At 39.1% G+C, this 25,735-nt stretch overlaps 1 protein-coding gene across 5 annotated transcripts in view; it reads right to left on the bottom strand.

Moving 5' to 3' along the window:
- snx29 (sorting nexin 29) overlaps positions 1-25,735 on the bottom strand; it is a 257,459-nt gene that overhangs the window by 190,456 nt on the left and 41,268 nt on the right. For all 5 annotated transcript variants that reach the window (XR_005993473.1, XM_041815460.1, XM_041815459.1 and 2 more), the window contains exon 14: positions 8,195-8,280. Coding sequence is in view for 4 of the 5 variants with exons in the window: in XM_041815460.1 (XP_041671394.1) it covers positions 8,195-8,280 (86 nt within the window). In the remaining variant the exon portion in view is untranslated. The remainder of the gene's footprint in view (positions 1-8,194; positions 8,281-25,735) is intronic.

The raw sequence follows: 25,735 nt of genomic DNA on the forward strand, positions 1-25,735 counted from the left end.
CATGACCTCGAGAGAGCGATGCACACCAGACATCCGAATAATATTGCTGAACTGAAACAGTTTTGTAAAGAGGAATGACCGTTGTGCAGGTCTGATCTGCAACAACAGGAAACGTTTGGTTGAGGTTATTGCTGCCAACAGAGGGTCAACCAGTCATTAGCCTAGGAGTTCACATACTTTTTCCACTCTGCACTGTGAATATGCACTGTGAATAAACATGTTTTGTTTAATAAAAACATGAAAACATATCATTTTTTGTGCAGTATTAGTTTAAGCAGACTGTGTTTGTCTATTGTTGTGAATTAGATGAAGATCGGAACACATCTGATGACCAATTTATGCAGAAATCCAAGAAATCTCAAAGGGTTCACATACTTTTTCTAGCGACTGTACTTAAGTAGAAGTAAAAAGTATCTCATTTAAAGTTTATGTTAAGTACTGAGAGTTGCTACTGAGGAGAAGTAAGGTGAAATATGATCTTTCCTTATTGGCAAGAACAACAGGAGAATAGATCTCCAACCAGTTTGTTCAGGTAAAGTCACACCTCTATAATAAAGTAAATTACGCACCCAACGTTCTAACTTCAGTGTTAAACTCATATAGAGTTAAATTGAAAGCTTTGAAAGTGTGTCCCAGACACATAATCAAACTACACTTTTGAACGTTTCAAATATTTTACAACATGACAGTAACTCTTGAAAATCTGTGGCAAAGAGGGTCTCCTATGGCAAGAACAAATCTGACAGTGAACCTCATAGCAAGGGAAATCATGCTGATGAAGAATATGCACTTAACATCCTTTAGGAACACCTTAAGTGGAAGCAGAGGCAGATACTTTAACTCAGTTGATAACTTCACTCAGTGTGCAAATGTGCTTTACAATCAACCTGGAGCATGACCAAAAGAACCTCGGCAGGGATCACTGCACAACAGGCAGTAGTTTAATGATTTAGCTTTTTAAACTCTGATTTTTCCCGTGGTTCCTCAGCTGATGTACACCCAGGATCCCATGTTGTAAGGCGTTTTAAGGCGAAATCCATCTCTTTTAAGAGATCCAGATAATTTGGCTAAACTCAGCAGTGATTGCTGTCAGGCTACCAAACAGTTTTTCAATTGGTTCCAATTTGGCTTTTAAAACATGGATTAAATAACAACAAAGGATGGAGGAAAGAAAACTAAGAGTTGTTTCATACAACAGGATTGTTGATGAACAGCACATCTCGATTGATTACCCACTAGGTGTTTTATTTTGGTAGTTAGTGCATCACAGTTTCAATGAAAAGCAAGTTTATGGCAAAATGAGTATTTTTTAATGCATTAAAGTGACTCAGCTAGCCTCCTCATAACTATTTCCTACCTTCATCTGGCTAGATGACACCAGCATGAAGGTATACCAAGCCCGGTAAGAGACTCAGAGAAATGATGTATGGGCAGAGGCAGATATTTTATACACAACAGGCAGCATCCAAACCCAAATACACACTTATAAAACACATCTAAATACTCTGCCCCGGGGCATGATGGTGAACCGTGACCACACATCCCCAAGATTAGAAATTGCAGAGCTTAGATCAGTTGAATCTTTACAGAGTTGGACTAACACAGGTGGATCAGTCATGTCAAACAACTCCAACACTGAAGCCCGTTTCCCTCAGAATGGAGTCCAAAATCAATTTAGGAGTTCCAATCATGTCTGAAAAGTTTAACCCTGAAACATCAACACTCCAGGTTTTGTGGTTTTGGGTGATGATTCTCTATGTGCTACTGTGTAGTCAACAGATGTGGAAAAAGTACAAGAGTACTGTACTCAAGTAAAAGTGCAGTTACTCTGGTTAAAACATGTTAAGTAGAATTAAAAGTACTGATTTCAAAATGTACTCAAACAAGTACAAGTAGCCAAAAAAACCCACTTAATTACAGTAATATAAGTACATTTAATAAGTTACTTTCCACCCCTAGACATACCTTACATACCTAATATAGACATACCCAGTCACAGACCTTGTAATCACATGTATCAGTAATTTGAGTTAGACTGCATTACCAGTAGATTTAATGATAAAAGTAACAAAACAGAAAGGACATGATTCTGACTGGCATCAAAACTTTTTTCTAGCTTTAGCAACAGAACAAGACAAGGACAGATTGTCCACTTACTTACTTAATCTGTGAAATGTGGATTTTATCAATAAAATTATAAAAATCAAGAGCACATTGAATTTTCCAATCAAAGAGTACAACTAATCAGCCTATCGGGAAAAAAAGAAGACAGTGCTCTACAATTTTTCTCTGAGTTATTCTGTAATTTTGTTGTAAATTGACCTTAAATATTTTCGGATTTTTCCCTGTAAGCTTTTTAGGACAGCTGTAGTCATTTCACTGATATTTTGGGGAGTTTTCTGTTGGAATTTTTTAAGACAGTCTGGCCCCTTCATTTCTGATGGCCACTCTTCAGTCGTTCATCTGAGAACCATATATCTCAGAACAGAAATATATGCCTAAACTTTCTAAATAAAACTGAATTGAATTTATGTTTAGGGATGGAGTAAGGGTTAAGGTAAAGGACAGGATACAAAAATTTAAATTTAAAAACCTGCCCTTCAAAATGTGATTAGAAAAAGTTTAATAAAGCCAAATAAACAGTCTGCTTACAGAAAAAAAAAATTGTCCTCCATGGAGACATTCTAACCTTAGCTTAAGTAACTCTGTTAGCTGAATAAAGTATGAAGCTAACAGAGCTACATAGCTAATGGAGTTGCATAGCTAATAGAACTCAAGCTTAGTTCACAAAGATGCTACTTAAGCTACGTATCCACATCATCTGTGTAGCTAATTTAGCTTAAGCTACATTTGCTTAAGCAAACAGTGCTAAAGCTACAGTCCCCTTCAAAAGTATTGGAACGGTGAGGCCAATTCCTTTATTTTTGCTGTAGACTAAGAAAGGAAAAAAAAAAGTACAGAGACGAGCCTCAAACAGTCTGGGACAAGGTTTAATAAACTGATGAGACAAAGACAAACCTTTAACTAAGTGCTGGAAAGGCTAAAGTTTGACAGTGGAGGTAATGTCATGGCTTGGGCTTGCATGGCTTCTTCTGGGATGGGCTCATTAATCTTCATTGATGATGTAACACATGATGGTAGCAGGAATGAACTCAGAAGTCTACGGAAACCCGTTTCCTGTTTCTACAGAGAAAAATAATTGATTTATCAGAATAATAAATTATATGGATGGAACCAATAGGAAGTAGAAATATAAAAAAGCTCACGGCAAGAGAAGCAAAATGAGGGAACCTACGCCTGACCAACTGCCCTCTGACTCTTCATCGATCTCCAGCCAGTACACGACAGGTTAATAACCTCTGATCCCCATCCTATTCTGTTTTTTATATACAGCAGAGTGAGCCATTTTCTGCTCAGCACCTGGAACATCAGACATCTCAAAGGAAGGAGGTGAGAACCTTTCCCCTGGTTTCAGTGACTGCCACCCCCACCCCCCCAGGAATCAATCCCCTGATAAAAGCAGTCAGTCAAACGCTGTCGGGTCGAGCAGGCAGCCATTAAAGCTCCTCCTGGGAGAATGAAACGCCTTTAAACATCATTTCCTCTGAGAAAAGGAGCTCAGGAGACTGTAAGGTTCTCTGTGAAATCTTTTCATGCCCTCACTGCCATTGTTTGCAGTCCTGACCCACTCCATCTAAAGTCCTTTTTTACCATTAATATAATTCTCTTCTGAATCAAATCTATGGACTCCAAGCATTCACTCCTCCACCGAAGATTTCCCAACCAACTAGTCAGTGGTCAAGCCAGAGGTCCTCTTGTTGTAACATATCCTAAACCATTACACCAGAGAGTTAGGTTTGAGTTCCTGGGATAGAAATGTTGTACCAGGAATGCGTACTTTGATTGGTCTTTGAGGAGGGAGCAACAGTGGCAACTTTCCAGAAGTTGAACTGTTGTGAAATGTAAGTGATGCCCAGCTTTTCTTCTCTGTCACTCATGTTGAAATGGACAAGGAACAAGTAAAGAGCAGGATGACAAGGCACCAGGAGTGTCGGATAGGACAGCTTTCTTCTCGTATATACAAGTCTGTGTGCATTGAAAGTATGGTTGCAAGATGTACAAAGGGTGCAAACATGCTGACAAGACAAAAACAAAAATTACAAGGTAAAAAAATCTGATATTCACACGCTGTTAGCACACAGTGCAAGATTGACTCAAAGGAGGGCTAACCCTCCCCCTAGCCCTAACCTAGTCCTTGTACACAATCATAATCTGACATCAAAGGCCATTTTGGAAGGTGCCAGTTTCTACCAGGTTCTTTCACATCCACTGTGCTTTTGGTTGCAATTTGTGGTTCAGTTTCTTTCCCCCAACACATCTACATAAAAGCAGGGGGAGCCAGGCATTGTGCAGGTTCGATTCTGGTAGGTTCCTCACAGTCCCACATAGAGAAAGATTAAGTCAGGGCGAAATGATGAAACCAGGTGCAAAGATACTGCATCTTTCGTGTCTCACACCCATCAGTCTGTTGCACTGTGAAGACTTCATTGGAAATCTACTTCAAGGCGCCTACTGGCAATTTTACAGGTATGAAAAAATCATATACATCTTCAAGGCCGCTGTTAAGATCAAAAACTGGTACACATTTATTACATTCCCACAAACCTTCAAGGATCTTCAAGAGCCTGAGGCGGTGTGAAAACTAGGTTGTCTGATAATTCCACGTTCTGCTTGATTTCTCTTCATCTCGCTGTACAGTAAACATGACTGTCACTGTTACACTACAAGTCCTCCGGGGTTGTGTTAATGGCTTTTCTTAATGACGTACACATGGAGGTACACAAGAGGGCTTAAACATTTTGACTCTTACTTTGACATCACACTAATTGAAGCTCATTAATAAGACATGTTAGGGATGTATGCATACTGTAGTCTATCAAAGTGATGCAGATTTTCCCATTGAGAGGCACATTCAAATGGCGCCATCATTACGGCTTGCAGACTCTTCTCTCATGTAGAAGTTCGAAAGAAGGGAAACCCCCAAACTAACAATTGCAGACGGCACCACGCAGGAAAATAATTTCCATTTTACCAAAACAGTAGAAAGGAGAGCCATCTTTAACAGGATGTCAGCGGGTCTGACGGTGCCTAAGGAGCGTTCAGGAGATCATATATGCAGCGCTATCATTAGACAGGAGGGGTTTCAGGAAAGCAGTGCACTGATCACTGCAAAGCTTGCTGACAGCACATGAAAACGAGCACTTGTCTATCTATTCATCCCCATTTTCTCCTTTTCCCCCCATTTTTTGCTCCCCCTACACTGCTCAAACATTATACCTCTTCCTTCACTCACAGCGCACACACTTCAGCCGAGCATGGCAGTCGACATCAAAGTATGATGGAACGAGGCACATCATTAGCAGGAGAAGACAGAGGCGAGGAGGGATGAAATCATTTAGACGCCACTGTGGAGAGGGAATTACTATGCCTGTCGGGATGAGGGGAGTGCAGATGGAAAGAGGAAGGAAAGACAAAAGGAATGAAAGAGGGGTGCAAATAAGAGAAAGAGGGTTCAAATGATGGGACAATGAAAAGTCAACATGAATGAGAAAGACAACAAGTGGTGGTTAAAAAAAAACGTGGGCTGAAAACTTTAAGACGACCAACCGGAACCGATTTGTAAAGACTTTGTAGTTGAGCTGGGTGAAAACCATTTCCTGATAAAACAGGTGCGACAGAATCACCGTTTCCCTCCAATCATCTCTATCATCAGCTCTCCTCCCCACAGAGCTCTCTGGTGGTAGCGGGCCGGGCGGCCGTGTTTGACAGGCTGAACACGGTAATTGCCAGGAAGCAGAGGGATGAAATGTGAAGCTGCTGTTATGTTTTAAACATGATGCTGCTGCAGGCCGAGGCAGCACAGGTCTATGCTCGGTTAACAAGCTACAGCGCTGATTGATGGCTTGAAATCAAGAAGAAGAAAAAGTCCTGGGTGTTTATAAATAATTGATTAGCTGATAGTTACTTTGCATCACAAAAGGGAATCCCAGTTTCAACTTGGATTTGTTAAAGTTAATCTTGTGAATAATCTGATAACTGTTTCCCATGCCTTGAGCTTGGCTACATGCTAGCATGTAGCAGAAGCCCTAAAGCCTTGACAAGGGTTGTAGTTATTCCAAGGGTAGCAGCAGTCGTAAAATATTCTTACTACATTGTGATAAAAACCTACCATAAATAAAAGTCATTTACATTTGATTTTATATCCATATTGTCATTGGTGCAATATTAAAGTGTTAATGTATATGGGTGAGGGAAAAAAAGTTGTTCCACACATTGTAAAGCCCTTAAAAAGTAATTGAATGAAGCAATTTATTTTTCATTAAGGTTTTAAAATGAATCATTTATATCATATTATTTCAACAGCTTTGCGATGCCTACATTCTGTTTTTTATTAAAGGGATAAAAATGTTAGACATGTACACTATTCTTTAGGTAAATTATTAAAATGACCAATAGTTTTAGCCCTAACCAAATGTTTTCCCATAGTCATTACACATTTATCTTGTCTTAAGCCTGGCACATACTTGAAGATAACTGCTGTTTTTATCCCAATTCCTTTTTTGATCAAAGTCGGCAAAAGCCCGATCATCAGACAGTTCTGATGATTATATTGACAGATTTTCTGTGGTGTGAGGTGTGTTAGGAGCGATCTCTCCCTCTCCAATCTACTATTGGCTGCTATTGGAACCACCCTGACCTTAAATCATTCATATTAAACATGTTTAATATTTATGATCAGAAATCCTGTCAAGCAGACGTAAGGTGGATTGTTACGTGAAATGGAAGGACAGCCATTCAGCTAACAATCTGACCAAGGAGGAAGCACAACAAACACAGCCATGGCAATGACAGTGAATGGGGAACATAAAGTTTGATGGATGTGAGAAATGGAGGACCAGCCTGTTGATCTGTGGCAACAACACAAGCGTTTAGACAACATGTCCCGTAAAACATACCACAAATGGACTGACAAGGAGAAGAGTTGGACCAAAACTGTTTTCCCCCAAAATTTCCCTCTTTTTCCCCAACTGTCTCATGAGTCGGATGACACCTGCTGGCGGGCTGGTGTAGGTCTGCAGTCCAGAAGTTTGACGACCCCTAAGTAGACTAATGATACCATTTATGTGTTACATCATAATCACAATATTGTCAAGTATAATCTCAGTTGTACAGCATAACCAAACTGTACAGCACTAGTTTGGTTTGTAAATCTTCAACAGTAGCTTCAGTTTCCTGTTCTTAGCTGACAGGAGAGACGCCTGGTGTGGTCTTCTTCTGCTGTAGCCCCTCTGCCACAAGGTTCAATGTACAGTATGTCCAGTGTATCTGTAGGATTTATGTCTCATCTTCACGCTTATTCTTACTGCAGCTGTTGGTCTACAGGCTTATTATCCACACCAGTGCTTTCATGGTCATGTCACAGACTCAGATATTATGTTCTAATAAACTAGAATCTTTCATCTTAGTTTTCTCTCACTTCATTGAATAACTGAGAACACAATATCTGAAATTCATGCTCATTCAAAGTTGCATAATGTAAAGGATTTTGCACTTATGGCCTCTTTAAAAGGCATAACAAAACATGATATCACAAAGTTTAACACATCTCTTTACCTCTGTGGTCTCACAAAAACGAGCTATAAAATGAACAAACACATAAACCCTTTAGGGCTACACAGATAACTGCTCTCCCTTCCATCCCTGAAAATGCAATTAGCTATTATGTGGCCCTCTATAATCTGCCATGTTCATTTTATTTGCCTTTGATACAGCAGGGGCTTATCTCGCCAGTCTGTGCACCGAGCAGCGCTTACATCCCCCGGCAGCAGCAAAACAAAGTCAAAGTTATCAAATCTACTCCAAAACGAAAAGAAAAAGGAGAAGACAGCCTGAGAATGAGCGAGCAGTAAGAGGCTGGTTCAGTTTGACGGGGCTTCACACCGTGAAAAAGCAAAGTTTCCCGTGAGAAATGCATCAGAAGTGATCTGGGAAGTGGAGAGAGCTGATGACCTTATTTTTCTGAGTGTGCATCTATGAGAAGTTCTGTTTGAGGGTGAAATAGATGGACTGGGACACAGATAGGAATCTAATTTCAGGTCATAATGATGCAGTGTGTGTGTCTAAGAGTGTTTACCGTCATTGCCTTGGCTCCCCTCTCGCTTCAGCATCTGCACCGCCCCCACATACTTCTTCAACTGGACCTTTAGGACCTCATTCTCTCTGCATAAACACACAAATACAAACATTATTACTACACAGCACATAAAGAGAGAACACTTTAATGAGTTAACATCACATGCATTTTTTGTGTCATATTAAAGCAGTAAAAACTCTGATTCGAGTTGTACATTTACACAAAACAATAACCTGCACAGTCTTAAAGGATCTATTTTCTTTTCAGCACCTCTGGGTGCTGCACCCGGCCGGTAACAGGACGTTGTTTACTCAGATTCGTGACAGCATGTGGCAGAGGGACATAGTGTGAAACTTGTTGTGACATCCTGTCACCTGGGGTACGATGAAAATAAAAACACTTGAAGTGTAATCCAGGTGGTCACACTGGGACATATTTAGAGGGAAGTGTCTTGACTCGCTTTTCAACCCTCCTGCAGCTCAAGTACAGGCCAGTAACAGGTGATGTGGAGACTGAAGAAATACATTAGGACTAGCTCTGTGGGTGGACTGACACTGTTATGGCAATTTTTCTATGCTGCTGATGAGAAATGAAATAGAGATGTCTGCCGGCCGACAAAAAGGTTTTATTCCTTGCAAGGAAGATCAATCACACACACATGAGCGGTCAGTATGCAAAAAGATCTAGAACGTGGGGAGACTAGAACATTTATGCTGGAGGAAAGCCCCCACTAAGGTATGCTTGACACCCCTCTGTCTGGGAAGAATCTACACCAGTACAGGGCTTTGTTTCCAGGCGGTCTGGACATCACAATTTAAAATACAAAAGGACCTTTTCATTCAGTCATGGGCTCCAGGTTTAACACCTATTCAGGAACTAGCACAGTCACCCTCATTGCTTCGTGTTTACATAAAGTCGACACCTTCCTAGCCCTATCGTTTTCCCATGTCTGTGAGAGGGTAGGCTCCATAGAAAAGAGAACAGTGGGAGTGTTGGGGAAAAGAGGTGAGACAAAGAAGCTAAAATCCCATTACAATACATGGCATGCTTTTACAAACTATGGAGAAGCTGCAAAACCAAATTATAAACTTAATCATGCCAGTCAATCCTCTACAAAACTGCTTGTCAGGCTTTTAGATAGCTGAAGGAATTATAACTCTCTGAAAGTAGATATCCTGGTCAAAATACCTATAAAGTTTTACAAGACTGCACACAACAGCAGATGCCAAAAGACCAAACGTACAAATACTACAAATCTCAACAACGCTATGTTTATCAAATCAGATTTTTGGTTGAACTATTGGAACTGTTTTCGGCCTGGTACCAGAAAAATGTAGGATGTTTTCACACATGCACAAAGTTCCTAAAAGTTTTCTGAAATGCATGGAGTCAAGGTGAGATGAGTTGCCGACACAGCAGGTAAAACCCAGGAAAACATCCACCATGGGTGAGCTGTTAGGGGTGATGGCATTAGCCTCCAGTGATTTCAGTTCAATTTAGTGAGTTTTAGGTGAAAATGAGCCCAGAAACATGATGGCTCAAATGTACGCTCAATCACGATTTTTGATGCTATTTTTGCATTGCAACTTTCAGGTATGTGTTCTTCTGCCTCTCTGCATTCCTATGTCCTGATCAGCTGTTTTGGTCTCTATAGCTCGTAACCTCTTTGGTCAAAAGCATAAAAGGTATGACTTTTTTACTATATAAAGATTAGGAGTTTTGCCTTCATCGCTGAGTTTGAGGCATGGCTTATTTTACTTAGCTGTTAGCTTAAATACACAGCATGTAAATTCCACCACTAGGATGCTTCAGTCAAAACAATAACAAAAGATAAGTAGAGACAAGCTGCTCAGCTCTGCCAAACTCTGTTAACCTGACGGTTTCATATATCCATTGTATATTTCACATTCATCCAGCAAACCTGTACAAAATGTTTGGTAAGGGCAGGACTTTTCAAAAGATTCTCTGAAGGCAATTGGATGAACATTCTGTCTGCCACCAGCCAATCAGAGTGATGAGACAAAATGAGGTAGTAAGCATTCAAAACTACAGTGGTAGCATGAGCTCAGCGGGCAGGCGCTGTCTTAGTTATGAACAGTGGAGCTTCTTTGTGGATAAAACTCATGCTGAGGTTGGCCAGGAGAAAGGCAAAAACAATCTTTTCCATCATCAAAAGCTTTCTGTGCTGTTCTTGGATCTTTATTCAGCCCTCAGGCCCTCCTACAGCCCTTTTAGGGCTTTTTAATCTTTTTTTTTTATTATTTGTTTTGCTCTCGCTTTGTCAGTTATCATGCTGAGATGAGGATATTTGACAAAGATGTTCATTTTTTTATGAATTTTTCCAATTTCATTATCCACACTGTGTTGACAGAATTTTCCACTGTGTAGACAAAAACTGACAGTCTTCCTCCTGGAACCCTTTAGGCTACATTAACTAATTAACTAACATTAACTAAAACCACTCATTTTCATCCTAATGCAATTGCAATACAGAAATAAGATATCCTGTTAATTCCTCTGTAACTTGGTCAGTCAGAGGCAAAAAAAAAAATGCACACAAAAAATTGCTGCCAAATTCCACCATTTTTCCAAGTTTGCAGAGAGAGATTGTGGGAGATAATTATCTTGCTTGAATTGATAGGATATAACAGTGACTGTTGGCTAGTGGAAACTAGCCAAAACTACTTTGGTTGTTTTCCATGAATGTCAGAGTCTGGTGTGTATTTGTATTGAGAAATTAGTTGGTGTAAGTGTGTAGATGCAGCCAAAAAACACGCTGAAATATGTGCTGAAAAAATATATTGATGAAAACCAAGAAAAACAGTATTTTTTTTATCTCATAGCATGGCATTAAAACATTAATTTAATTATGTTAGGAATGCATCCTGGACTTACGCCTTCAAAGTTGTAGTTGTTGGTGTTCTTCATCTGATTCACTCATTTCTTATATGTTTGATGTGCAGAGACATTATATGGTACTTCCAGTAGGTTACATTACATGGCGCAATATGCTACTTTTAGGGTTATAGAGATTAAGAAGGTTATAAGCCATTATTTATTTGAAAATTGTGTCTTTGTATTCCTATGTTATTTAGCATCCAAGGATTGTGTGTTTGTGTGTGTGTGTTCGGGCGTGCGTGTGTTTGCGCGCAAAAGAGATGTGGTCTGTATAAAACGGTTCTCACTGCATTTTTCTTTGATTTATGTCTTTGAAGTAAAAAGATAAAAGGTGATGAAAAATCACGTTTTATCAACATGACCTTTGCAACCATGTCTGTATCAAAAACAAAAGTTTTGGAGCCAAGAAGCAGCCAATCCCTGCAGAGCAGAACGTAAACAATACAGCCAACCTGTTTATGCAGGTGCACCTGCTAACACAGTTAGTAGTTTAGACAGGGACAGAGTTAGCCTATACATTTCTACCGTGTAAAAAAAGGGGCATTTCATATATACTGGCATTAGAGGGTTAAAATAAATATTCATATTTGCTATACATGACGAGGACTGGAGTTAAGGACCAAAAAAAAACAATTTTCATGTTTAATATTTTTAAATATATCCTTTGACCCAAAGGGCTTTATTTACGAGGGAAAGTAAGATTTTTCTAAAGGAGGGCCTGAGTGTTAATTAGTTGCTACTGCTCCACTAAAATTGGAAAAATATCATTCAGCTTTAAAACCCCTATCCCTAAGCCAACGGGTGACATCCATGTTTTATACCGTCTATAATTCTGATCCTGAGTTTAGCAGGAGAGAGAAAAATGTAATTCTTGTGCTCAAAGGACCAGAAAGTGTAGATCTACCATAAGAGAGAGAAGCGGACTGATGACAGCTGCAAATGCTGTCAGTGTAGGAGCCCAAAGTCTGACATTAGCACAGCTCCAAGCTGTTAGTGTGTCTGTGTTTGTGTGTGATGGACTGTGGATGAGGCTGCAGACACAAAGACACTCCGTTAAAAGCAGTGAGAGACAGAGGCAGTCTCTTTACAAACCAGAACCAGTTGAACATCATCGACTTTGGGGAGGAAATCAATCAGAGCTGGAGTGCGGCTTTATGCCTGCGGCCGTTAAATTTAACAGCCTTTGTCTTGCTCCTTCGCCGCCCCCCACCCCTCATTCTCCACGGGTGATTTTTGGCGCCCTGCTTATCAGCCCCTCATTCCCCAACAACAAAAGAGTCGCCCGCCGGGAGACCTCCTGAATCCACACGATGAGCTCTCAGAGGAGACGTCCACGTTGTTATCAGAACCACCCGCAGCCCAGACGCTGCTCCAGCCTGATTAAATTATACTTGATACACACTGCTCACTCCGAGTGTCTGTTTGTGCCAGCGCTCTGGGAGATACAAACATCCCGATGTGTCTCTTTTTACTGAAAATGATTCTTTTGTGTGTTGTTTCACCAGCAGAAACATTACATTGTTCACAAATTATGAGTACACTGGCACTGCTGCTCAGTTAGAACTTAACTTTAAGAGAAGGCAGAGTTTTAAGTCAAAAAAACACTTGAATGTTTTGTTTTTGTTTTATTCCCATATAGACAGGTACTACACTGAAAACTTCAAACTTTCTTCTAAAGTGGATGACATTTACTCTACACTTAGCCTAAATCAACAAAAATTAATTCTTTTATCAAGTTTAATAAAATAAATGTATTAAAAAAAAAGTTACAATGGCAGAAATTGCTGGCAGCCACTGTTGATTTAAAATATTACTCCAAGCTTTGAATATTGTTTTAATATAAAGGAGTGCATTCTTTTAATTTTTCATTGAATATTTGTGCAAGGTTTGCTGTTTTTCTCCCTGCTATCAATATGAATATGAGTGATGGAGTTAACGTGTCACAAAGCAGTCTGTTAGAGTAGTAAGATTACTTTTTTGTTGCAATGCCTAACACTTTACATTTTTAACACGAGTAAACCCTTAGTGTATTACATTTCATAAAAGTAATAAGTCACGGAAAAGATTCTGCCTTTCCCTTTTCTTTTGTCACCAGAGCGTGTGCACTGTTTCTGTTTCTCTCTGAATTCTGGGCAGGTAGCTGTGTACCTACAAAGGTTAACTTACAGTCTATCCGTGCACATGTTACATAAGCTACATGTGGCTAGATATTACAATCAGCAAGATGCTAGGATAGCATTTATGTGGAAATATCCCAATTATGTTGACTTTTTGGTAGAAAGGACCAAGAACATCATAATGATAAATGAACATTATAGGCTTACGTTTCCAGTGAAGCAGCTGTGTCTAATACTGAATGCCTTTGCCCATTTTGCTATTGCATTGTGAGAACAATAAAGAGCTTTAATGGTTGTACAATGTCCTGTTGTGAAGCTGTAGTGTTACAGATTATTGGCTGTAGACCAAACCACAGAATGGTAGCAGAAAGGTAGTCATATATTCAAAGACAGGTACTGAGTATTTTGCTGAAACTTGAAACAGCTAAATATTTCCTCCCATGTAAAAACAAAAACAACAAAGCAAATCAAAGATAAAAAGTTTAACTTACACTCTTAGTTGTGGAGGAGCAAGACCAAAGCAAACGCTAATGTTGCTCCGTTTGTGGCTTTTACGTATGTCAGCATTTTTTGCTAACAAATCCCTCGTACTTTCTAAAATTCTAAATTATTCCATAGATTAAGGTGTGTTCTAGTGCTTCCTAAGAAGCAAGAAATAATAAAACTTTATCACTACAGACTTAAAAACTGAAGAGAAACTGACTTTAACATTTTGACTTGTTGAAGCAAGAATAGCACAGGTGTTTCTAATGACACTAACGACATGTCTGTACACTGACACTAGTGCTAGCTCACCTCGTTAGTGAAATTAATTACACCTGTGCTTTTTCTACTGGGCATTCTGCAAACAGAACCAAATCACTTGCTTTACTCACATATTAACAGCGTAAACTGTGTTTTCATGTTGACTTTTTTATATCAATTATTCCCACATTATTGCTCTAAACCATGTTTTTATGTTTACTTTATTAATTATTCTGTTTGTTCAATGTCTGACGCTGGGGAAAAACCTTTCCTTTGGCTCAGATTCTGTGATATTTCTTGTATCTGAAAGCACAAACTGCAAGGCTGACAAGTATCGATCCAACATGTTCACTTCAATGGTTGCAGAAAATTAAACACAAACTGCTCCATCAAAGCCACATCACTTAAATCGACCCTCAGCTAATTTTAACCTTTATTCAAATGTTAACAAATCATTAAACACCTACATTATTTCAACAGTCCTAAAGGCATAAATCCAAATTAAGAATACTCCCAATAAAAATTACCAAACTCTCTTTAGTTTTTCAAGAACACTGCTGATTCCTCACTCTTGTTTAGCCATTAAATCATTCATTCACTGCTGATTTTCATCACAATGAAAAAAATCACTCTTTAAACAAATAACACTTTTAGAGTCTCGCCTTCACTTGAAATTGAATATTTGATTCCAGGTTACAACAGTTTGATTATGAACACATTCCTTGAATTATTGATCGCTCTGTTACCTCTGAGGTGTTTTCTGCTGATGCTTGCTTTTTGAAATATTTAAATCAGAAAACACCTCTTTGTAAGAAAAACAACATAAATGTTTAAACCAGAGGAATTTCAAAGTGTGAAATATTCATCATCTGATACCTTTTCACCTGAACTTGACAAACACAGCACGACTTAGAAAGGAGAAGACCTAAGCCTTGTCGTATTTATTGCTTTTTCCATTGAGAAACACGTTCACTGAGTTCTACCTCTGTATGAAATGACGTTCAGCCCCTAACCTGAGAGAAAAAACGTCTGATTTATGAGGTGATGGAGTCAAAATAAACAAACTCCTGACACGGGTGTAAATCAAACCAACTTTATGGTGGTCTCAAGGGAAATTCATAGAGAAGAATGAGGGAACAATGCTCTAACATCAGCCTCACCTGCACCATACATCGTCAAATCCAATTTCAGAGCAGACTGATAAAACATGACCTGTGGGTCTCAGATACATCCTCCGTGTCCTGTCTATGTTTGAGTAGCTTCCCTCAGGTCGTACAGCAGCCCAGGCCTTTATATGGTAAATCAAACAAAGGATTTTTTTATTTTGCCCATATGAACTACAACTCATTACTGCCCCAACACTGTTTGACATATTTTTCTTTTTTTTTCCCCACAACTTTTGACATTTAATATACTGTAAGGAGAACATACATGCATTGCTGTCTCCATTTAAAGCAGTGAATGTGTCTCAAGTGATTGTATCATAGAGGCACCTCTGTTCCAAAGCTCCAGCCACTGGTTAATCAGTATTCCTGGCTACTATTACACCATGAAGACAAAAGAACACTCCAAGCAACTGACAGAAAAGGTTACTGAACAGTATAAATCAGTGGATGGATAAAAAAAAAAATCCAAGGCACTGAACATCCTTGGAGTTCAGTTAAATCCATCATCAAGAAATGGAAGGAATATGGCACATGTGTAAATCTGCCAAGATCAGGCCGTCCTCACAAACTGAATGAACATGCAAGAAGGAGACTAGTGAGAGACGCCACCAAGACACCTATGACTACTCTGATGGAGTTACAAGCTTCAGCAGCTGAGAGACTGCATGGAATTGTTGCCTGGGCTCTTTACCAGTCAAAGTTTTATGGGAGAGTGGTAAAGAGAAAGCCACTGTTGAAGAAAACTCTTTGGTCTGACGAAATTAAAATGGTGCTTTTTGAAGGACACCAAACAATGCACTTCACAAACACACCATTCCCACTGTAAAGTGGTCACAGCATCATGCTGTGGGGATGCTTCTGAGCAGCTGGCTCTGGCAGGCTGGTAAAGGTAAGGGGTAAAATGAATGTGGCAAAAAAAAAAAAAAGAAAGAATATAGCAAAATCCTTAGTCTGTAAGAGAACTAAAGCTTGGGAGCTGTTTACACCTGATCCCCTGTGCAACCTGACAGAGCTTGAGCGGTTTTGCAAAGAAGGATGGAGTAAAATTGTAGTGTTCAGATTAGGGCTGTCACAATACCAGATTTTCGCTTCACAATTATCACGGGCAAAAAATGTCACGATAACAATATTATCACAATATCAATAAAAATGTAAATAATAATGGGACAATCAATCAAATTCATCTTTAACTTTATTTATGTTGTGTTCTCTGTTTTGGCAGATGAATTAGACTCAAAATACCTGTCTAAGGAGGTACTGAGACAATATGAAAACAGTAACTGTACAACTGCATATATAAAAAGTGCAATTACACTCAATAGCTAGTTAAAAGGTAACCAGATGAACTGATAAACAGAAAATCCACGAGGTGCAACATCTGCTATAACTACAATATTAACTGAAACCAAATTATTTGTGCATAGCAGGGGCCAACTGAACTGTGCAACTGAAGATTGACAACTAATAACTTTGGAATAATCCACTGTCTACCGAACAATCCCTGGCATGTTTTTCTTTTTCTGTTTCCATTCTGTTTCCAAACTGTGTTCAAGTGGCACTGGATCATTTACAGGATATTACCATATGTACATTTTTAACACGATACTGAAATTTTATTTTTTAATACCATGATTATCGTCAATACCGGTATACCGCGACAGCCCTAGTTCAGATGTGCAAGCCAGACTCAGGGCTGTGATGCAGCCAAAGGTGCATCTACTAAATACTGACTTGAAGAGGGTTCAAATGTGCACAGTGACTTATTTTAAAAACATATTTTTTATTTAAATGATATTACTTTGAATTAATCTGTTTTTGCTCAGACATTAAAGACGGTTGTTTTGTTTTGATTTTTTCTTCTCACCAAAGCCAAATTATGTTGACCATGACTGAGTTGTTGTTTAACAAATGCAGACATGACTTTTTAAAGTCTCCATTAGTGCTTGGTTTTATTTCGGTATTATCGTACCATGAGATTTTACTGTCACATCCCTACTGACCAGCAAGTAGTAGAATTTGTTGTTGATTTCTTCCTTAAAGGAAAGAGCAATGTTTTATAATTGAAAGAGAAAAGTGCACCACTGAGAGTCACCTCTCAGAGTTGATGTTGCAATGTATTTCAACAATATAAAAACCTGTGACTGTTTTCAAAAAGCTACCACGAAATCAGATATTTAAGGTCACAACCATCACTGGAAACAGACTACTGAGGCTTTAGGGAGTTTAACATTTTTCTATCAAAAAAGATATATTAAGAAATTGTAGTTCGGGCTTACTCGATTCTTCTTTTGTTTGACCTTAATTTATTTATCTGCTGTAGATGATCTTCCACGAGAGACACGACTAAAACTCATCTGAAAATCAAGGTGTCTCCTCTGCCTTCAGGGACGGTAAAGTTTAAATGAGTTGTCGAAAGAGAAGCCCTTGCTCGGCATCTCTGATACAAAAACTGCATCCATTGTCCTCATATGGGACTGGAGCCAGGCCACTTTCTCATTAAGACCAAGAGTCTGACCCAGAAAGATTGCTGGTGTATCCTCTGTGTCTAATCAGAGGATGAGCATACTAAGTATGTTTGTTAGTAAAACTGTTGAAGTCATCTTCCTCTAGAGAAGTGCCAAACACTGACAATGTTAGTGCAATTGTACATTTATTAGTTTGTGTGTGTTTTCTATGCAAAATGAACAGAGAAGTAATGACTTCAATAATAATCAACATCAAATAAACTACATCTCTTAAGTCTGTAAATGATATGATACTCAATCCAGATCTTGCACTTTGGCACCAGTCTCTCAGACCAAAACTAGCACAACTGCCTGAGGGTCAAATCCCTCTGCAAGGTTTACATTTGCCAGATCAAGAAGAACAGCTTAGGTGTTTTCAGTGGATGAATCTGAGGCCTACTGCCCTCGACCTTTGACCTCCACACTTAAAATTAGTTCACCTTTATGTCCGAGTGGGCAATTGAGTTTAAAAATCCCTCAAAGCATTCTTGAGGTATCAGATTCGCAAGAGACAGATGGATGGAAAGCAGGCCTCCAACCTTAGCTACCACGGGCAGAATAACCTCAATCAATGCCCCCCTCAGCGCCCCAGCTATGTGCAGCCATTTGTAGGAATGATCTCCATTTAGATATGCCGCACAAAGCTAATTTGGTTTTTGTTTCATTGAAATGTCCCAGACCAAACAAAGCTTTTGCTTTAGTTTGTGAAGTCTGTTGATTCTCCTTGAATTGTACTCTAACAGTTGGATATGGAGGGTTGTACATGAAAAATAAACATGTATGGAGCCTGTTAGAGCCTCTAGGTGACATATCAACAAGCTGAGGGAGCACAGTCTCATCGGTGTGAACAAAACACTGAGAACAACAAACCAAAATAGAGGTTGGCTCCACTCTTACTTGAGAAAGTATCACTGAACAATATTCAAATTACATTTAATATCTATCACATAAATGATGAAAATGTTACAGGCTATACCTTTGAAAGATTTAAAAAAAAGGGATGCACTGTTTTGACTGGAAACTGGTAACAGTCATCTGCCCACTGGCAAATAATGTGGCACACCCCAGTGTAAACAGAGAAGATGTATATTACTGGGTAGAGGAAGTAGTGAAATGGATTACACTTGGTCTATGATCCAATTAAATTATGTTTTTTCTAGATTACAGCTAACGTTTCATTCTCAAGAAAATTTCTATTGTGTTTGTAGAGTTCATGTCTTTGATAAGGAACAGGATCAGACATACTGTAGTTTTCACAATAGATGCATCCTATAAAAATGTAAATGTATTGAAGAGAAAATAAAAAGGTGCCAAAATTTCTGAGTTTTTGTTTAAAACAAAGGAAAAAGACCTCTAAAACAGAGGGCAGATTTCAGTTTATAACTAAACTTCCTTAAAAGTTTCTTTGAGTCCAATCCCTGAGGGGCTTTCTTCTCTCTCTTCTTAAATCTTATCCCATTCTTTTATTATCCCCCTGCTTCCACTATTTGTCTTAATGTGCAATAAACTCTGCTAAATTGGCTCTTCTGCAGGTAAAATCTGATTTTGTTTTGGAGCAGTAAATGAGAGGTAGAGGCTTTCACAGACAGAGTTTTTCTTTTCTGAGTAAACCTCCTGAGAGCAATTTACTGCCCAGTCTCACAGCTAAAACAAAAACTTCCAAACAAGCACTCATGACATGTTTCCAAAGGCTCAATGCACGCATTTATATGTATTTCTTGTTGTGCCTGAATGTGGATTTAAGGCAAGAAAATTGAGTTCATGTCTAGGTTGTCAAAACTTTAGCAGTGAATGAAAAAGCCCCCCCCCAGGCAGTGTGACATAATTGACTTCTCAAAGTGAAAAACAGCGAAGCCAAACGCTCCCAACATGTAAAGTAGGCAAACTTCACACACTCTGTTTCGCTCTTTAAGCTCAGCTGTAGCAGACTGCCTGAAGAAAAGACGGCGGCTCTGCCAGCTAAGGAAAAGGCATCTGCTCGTTTCTCTTTCTGCATGTGTGTGAGAGTGTCTGTGCGTACGTGTCTGTATGCTCAACCACCCCCTCTCAAAGTGACGAGGTACCACTTCCTAGCCCAGGCCCACTCGGGTGGCTGAACGCCCATCTCACTGCTGCGAGAGGCTTTCTGCTCTGCCAGCTGACGTCTAAAACAGGGGCAAGAAAAAGTGTGGGTAAAGTGTGTGCATAAGTGTGCGTTTCTTCACTGCCTTTCATAAGGGGACAAGTTTTAGGGCTACAAATTCAGAGCAGGGGTGTTTTTGTTTCAGATTTTCAATTTTAGGCAACAGTTTATAAGTCCATCAGTGTCTGTAATCACAGATAGTTATTCAATTACAGCAATGCAACGAAGAAACAGAGCTATTAATTGTGCTATGTTCCAATTTCAACCCATTACCCTTTAAATCTTCCTCGTAAACTCACAAAAATGTGTTAATATTCAGTGTTTTTGGTCATAAAAAGTAACTGAACTTTATTTTTTTTTACAAAACACTTAAAAAGTAACCTTCGCAATCAGAGTTAACATTGGCAGCAATTTTAATTAAGTCTTACAATTAAGTATCTCTTTCTATATTTTTTTTGTTATTTCCACTTTCAAAAGTGTAAGTCTAGTTTTAGTCAACAAAATCTCAAAAACCTTTAAGACCAGTTTTAGTCAATAAAGTCTTTAAATTTCACTTAAAGATATACTGAAGAAATTACTGACAAACCATAAATACTTGCTTCCCAATCTCTGCTTGTGTTTTTACAGATTATATGCAAAGTGGAGAAATATCACAGGTTTTGAACTTCCTGTTTTTCATCTCTGTCACAAAAACAAAATGTACTTTTTGTCAGAGTTTTATCTCCAAAGATCTTTAGTTAGTCTTAGTCTAGTCTTCCTAATGGCAACCAGGTAATCGCCAAACATTTTTAGTCATAATTTTAGTCAACAAAATTAAAACTGTACGCAATATCTTTAACTTTCATTGTTTACAAAACAGTTTTAATGCTAGATAGATTCACAGGCTGTGTGAAGCTCGAAAAGCATGACATAGCAGGACACTGGAATTGCATTGGTTTCTTTATAAAACCTTGCAAAGCCAATGAATTTGTCAGACTCACAGCAAATCTTGAAAAGCTCCAATCCACGTTTGGTACAGCATGCTGTTCAGACCAATCAGTGTCATTTTAGGAGAACAAGGGTGGGGTTTAGTTGTACTGGCTGATTGCAGTGGCTGCCAATGCTCCAATACGGTGATGAGCTTTGATGTAGCTATGACAGGCAGTTTTATCAGAACTGGACCATGTTTCTGCATGAAACAAAGAGTAAAACTACTAAAAAAGCTGTTTTCAGTCCTCTGCTGACCTGCTTCAGCATGAGTTTAGAAGAGTTACAGGATAGTGATTTGTTGTACTGTGAGTGGTTGTGTACAATGGCTGATAGTAGAGTGATCTGCTCAAACTTGGCCACAGCAGTGTTTTTTACAGAAAAGGACAACATTCCTTTATCAAAAACAAGAGAGAAGAGCCACACTGCAAGCTGTTCATGATGGAAAAGATGTGGTCACTCTTTTCCCGATCTGCCTCAGCATGGGTTTGTGATCATTATCGGCGGGGTTTTATGGTGTATCCAATGGCTGCTGCTGCGGTAGCTATAAGCTCGGATCTAGCTGTAGGAAAGCTGGACTGGACAACATCTTTGAAACATAAACTAACCTGCAATTTCCACATACAACGACTGCACCATGCATCGAAACACCATAGGCTTGTTTTGACTGAGGGTGAGCGATCTCGCCCACTGGAAGCATGTCGAGAGCGCTGTGTCGTGGCACACAGCCCTGATCAGCAGGCAGAGATCACAGGGAAACTGCGAGCTCACGCAGGAATAGTATGTCAACAGCAGATTATTTTACCTTTTGGGGTTAATTTATCATATGTTCTGGTACAAGTCCATGATATTATTGCTTCTGCCATTGGGTCAGTGCATTAATGTTAGCCAAAGTATCTGTGGTTTTATGTAAAATTCTTCGGCTCATTGTCCTCAAAAGTTAATTTTTCCTCATCAATGGCGCTGTTGTAGCTCTGTGACCCACTGACCTCTCAGTGACCCTTTGCTCTCGCTCCAGGATAAGACATAATGTTGATAAAGTGATGATTTGCGATTGGGAGTCCGTGCACTGTCACATATCTTACTTCAAACTTACTCAGAATTGCCATTTAGATAACAAAGGGATCTGATTTCCACAATCTTGCCAGCAAATTGCTCACATCCCTTATAAAAGTAACAAAACCTGGTTGCATAACCATGCACACCTGTAGACAAACACTTTGCTGGAGCACCTTTTGATTCCATTACAGCATACTACCTTTTTGGATAGGAGTCTATCAGCAAAGCTTTGCAAAATTTGCCCAATCTTCTGTCTTCTGTCAGAATGTGGGGTCATTACTTGTGCACAGCCCTCTTCATGTCATCCCACTGATTTCTTAGCAGGATGCAGGTCTGGACTCAAGCTGGGCCAGTCTTAAACTTTCATCTTCTTCTGGATTTGGATGCATGCTTTTTGGCACTTCACTAAAAGGCAAAATTCCTCTTCATCTTCAGCTCTCTAGCAGATACCTGAAGGTTTTGTGCCAAAATTGCCTGGAATTTGGAGCTGTTCATAATTCCCTTCACCCGTTGCCTTCGTTTGATTTATGTTTTTGCATAACATAGCCAAGCATGTTTGTTTTAATCAACCTAACTCCATAGAGGAACATACAAACAGAGCAATAGAAGGAAGAATACCATACCTACTGTAAAGCAAGGTGGGGGCAGCATCTTGCTTTGTTACTGGTTTCCTTAACTGGAAAAGGGGTTTTAGTGAAGGTGGAGGGAATTATGAAAAGTTGTAAATATCAGTCAGTTTTAAAACAAAATTTTCAGGTGTCTGCTAGAATGCTAAAAATAAAGGCAAATTCCATCTGACCCGAAGTATATCCAAATACATAAAAGAATGGCTTCACCAGAAGATGAAAGTCTGGGACTGACCCAGCCAGAGCCCAGACATGAAGACTTGAAGTGGGTTGTGCACAGGAAGTACCCTCATTATCTGACAAATTTAGAGCGGTTCTGCAAGCAAGATTGGGTACATTTTGCCAAGATGAGACCTGCCATGCTGTTTGACTTTCACCCAAAAAAACTGAATGCCGTTATAGGATTAAAAGGTGCTTTTACAAAGTATAAGTCTAAAGGTGTGCATACTGGCAAAACCAGGTATTTTCTATTTTAATCTTTTATGTGTTCATCATAAAAGATCTGGTTGTTTTTCCAGTTGGGTTTTATATGTTATAGGTTACATTAAAGGTTGGAAAATTTTCTGAAATTACCTTGGCCTCATTTTTGTGGCATTTTAACAGGGCTTTATGAGCTTTTAATAACAGTTACAACAGGTATGCTCGCTTCACTGTGCCAGCACAGAATGATGCTGTAAAGTCAAAACTTCCCTCAACTTCTAAGAGGGATCAGAAGATCACAAGCAGCACTTCTATGCCCTATTTGTAGAGATGTGAGCTGTACAGCAGAGCTGATAACAAGGCTTCAGGTGGCTGCTAATTGAGTGTGAGTCACGCTGTTTAATCCCTACTCATTAGTTCATTACAAAAACTTTGGTGCCAACATTTTATGCAGATGCAGAACAAAAAAAGACATTCTTACAAATGCTGTCTCCCAACTGACTGCATATAAACCCAGCCTCTTCTATGTTAACAGATGGAACATGAGTCAAACTATGATGTTAGAATTGAGGTCAAATGAATTCTGAAACTAGAGTCTGTTGTTATAACTACTTATCAGAGGTTTACACAAGTAAGAGTAAAAGTACGGTGTAGGTGTTACATATTTCACAGCAAGGCAATGCTTACTGATGAAGACGTCACTCTATGCATCTAGAGGTGGGCCCAAAGCCACAGGTGGTAACTCTAACCCAGTGGATAACTTCACTCATGGTGCAAATGTGTCTTGCATCAAAAAAAACCACAACAATCCACCAGAAACATGACAAAAGCCCTAGCAGCGTTCACTTTACAACAGGCAACATCAAAACACAGCTAAACACCCTGCCCAAGGGCATGTTGGGATATTCCCCCCACACATCTCCCCCAGATTTAGAAGAGCGGTGGACAAAGCTTAGATCAACTGAATATTTACAGAGTTGAATTAACACTGGTGAATCAAAATTATCAAATAAATCCAACACTGAAGACCACTTCACTCAGAATTAAGTCAAAATCACCTTTTTAGAATGTACTCAAAAAAGTACAAGGTCCCAATTACTTTTCACCTCTTATTATCATTGTGATGATTTATTTGAAATACTCTTTTTTTAAGGTTAACCACTGTTCCAAGTTTTCTCAGTTTGTGGATAATGGCTATCATTATGGTTTGCTGGAGTCCCAGTGGCTCAGAAATGCACTGCACTGACTAATGGATGTCAGTGACTTTGTTTCTCATTTATCCTTGTATTTCGTTAGATCGGTTATTATGTATGGCTATTTCAGGTTCTAGTTAAGTGATTTCTTGATTCAACAGCCCTGGCAGTAATCAGGCCTGGGTGTGGCAAGTGAAATTCCAAAACTCCCAAAAAATGTGGAAAATCACAGTTAATTCATGATTTAACAAGGAGGACAGTTACTTTTTAATGGCCTTTTTTCCCTTAAAAATGAACTTATTATTCAAAACTGCATTTTGTATTTACTTAGGTAATCTCTGTTTGATGATCTAAAACATTTACATGTGATAAACATGCAAAAAAAGAAATCAGATAGAGATTGGATACTTTTTCATTACACTGTACTTCAGTTTACATTAAAAGTGGTCAAAATGGGATAATTGGGATCATTTGCAATATTGTCTGGCTTTTTAGCTAATGAACTTTCTGCAGAAGACGTTAATACATATGGGCTTAACTATATCATCTTAACATGCTGTGCTGATTTCCCCCGTTTTATAGAATTTAGAGTGAGGATGTGGGCTGCTGTGCGTGAGTAAGGGTCTTACACTTCCTGTGTTTATCTTTGGAAGTCTCTGTGAGTAAGGGGTCCAGCTGTATATCTGAGTTCTGTGTGTGAGTAACTCAATAAGTGAGCCCGGGCTCAGTTTAGCCCACTCCTCTCCACTGAAGCCGACGTCAGCCGAAATCTATCTATGGAGGCTGGCTCATCCTCTTCCGCCCCCGTATACAGCAGGGCTCAACATACACTCACTCAAACAACTTCCTCAAGTACGGGTGCTTCTCTGCTATAGATGAATGATTAGCAGAAGAAGCTCTAAAATTAGCAGCATTACTGGCAGCACCATTTCCAAACAACAGGACCATCTGTTGAAGGATATAAACATTTAACATGAAGATTTCTGCTGTTGATCCCTGAAAAAGTTTTGATTAAATACTTTGTAGTAAAAACACATCAACAAAAAAGGCTGCCAGTTGTTGGTCAATGAGTGTTTGTGAGGATGTTATTTCAGTGTCAGATTTAATGTCAGGCTTTCTGACTCCCAATTCACCCTCACTGTGAGTGAATCACAAAGAATTGTGGGATACATAGCAACCGTTGCCAGTAGCCTCTTTCACTGAATGATGCTGACTGCTTCCAGCTCTCATTCAGTGGCTAGCTGCTCCTCCAGCGGTATTTATAGACGCTATTGATCCAGACAGTTTTGGCTGAGAAGAAAAAGCAACACTTGAGATTTAGAGTCTGATTATAGAAAAGGTTTTTGTGTCTGTGTTTGTATGTGAACTGTGGTCTCTGTTGCCTGCAGGTACTATTTCATCTTCCTCTTTAGCAACTTAATCAGACAGGATCTCTTAAATGTTTCCTTATTTTTGGTCATAAATGTGATAAATTAAATTCCAATTAAATATGGCAAAAGCTCTAAATTAGGAGATTATAGCATTGGCAAATAATCCATGTAAGCATGAGCTTGGACTTTAAAATGTTCTGAATATCAGTGTAGATTTCTATGTCTGCATGACATGAGGTATGCAATGAGGTGAACATGCAATGTAGGGATGTGTGATATATATCGGTACCAATAAATTATCAGCCATGTTGGGACCAGCCATATGTCAAACAAAGACTTAGCCGACATGGCAGTTT

The sequence above is a fragment of the Cheilinus undulatus genome, linkage group 20, assembly GCF_018320785.1.
Source record: "Cheilinus undulatus linkage group 20, ASM1832078v1, whole genome shotgun sequence".
NCBI classification, from domain to species: Eukaryota; Metazoa; Chordata; class Actinopteri; order Labriformes; family Labridae; genus Cheilinus; species Cheilinus undulatus.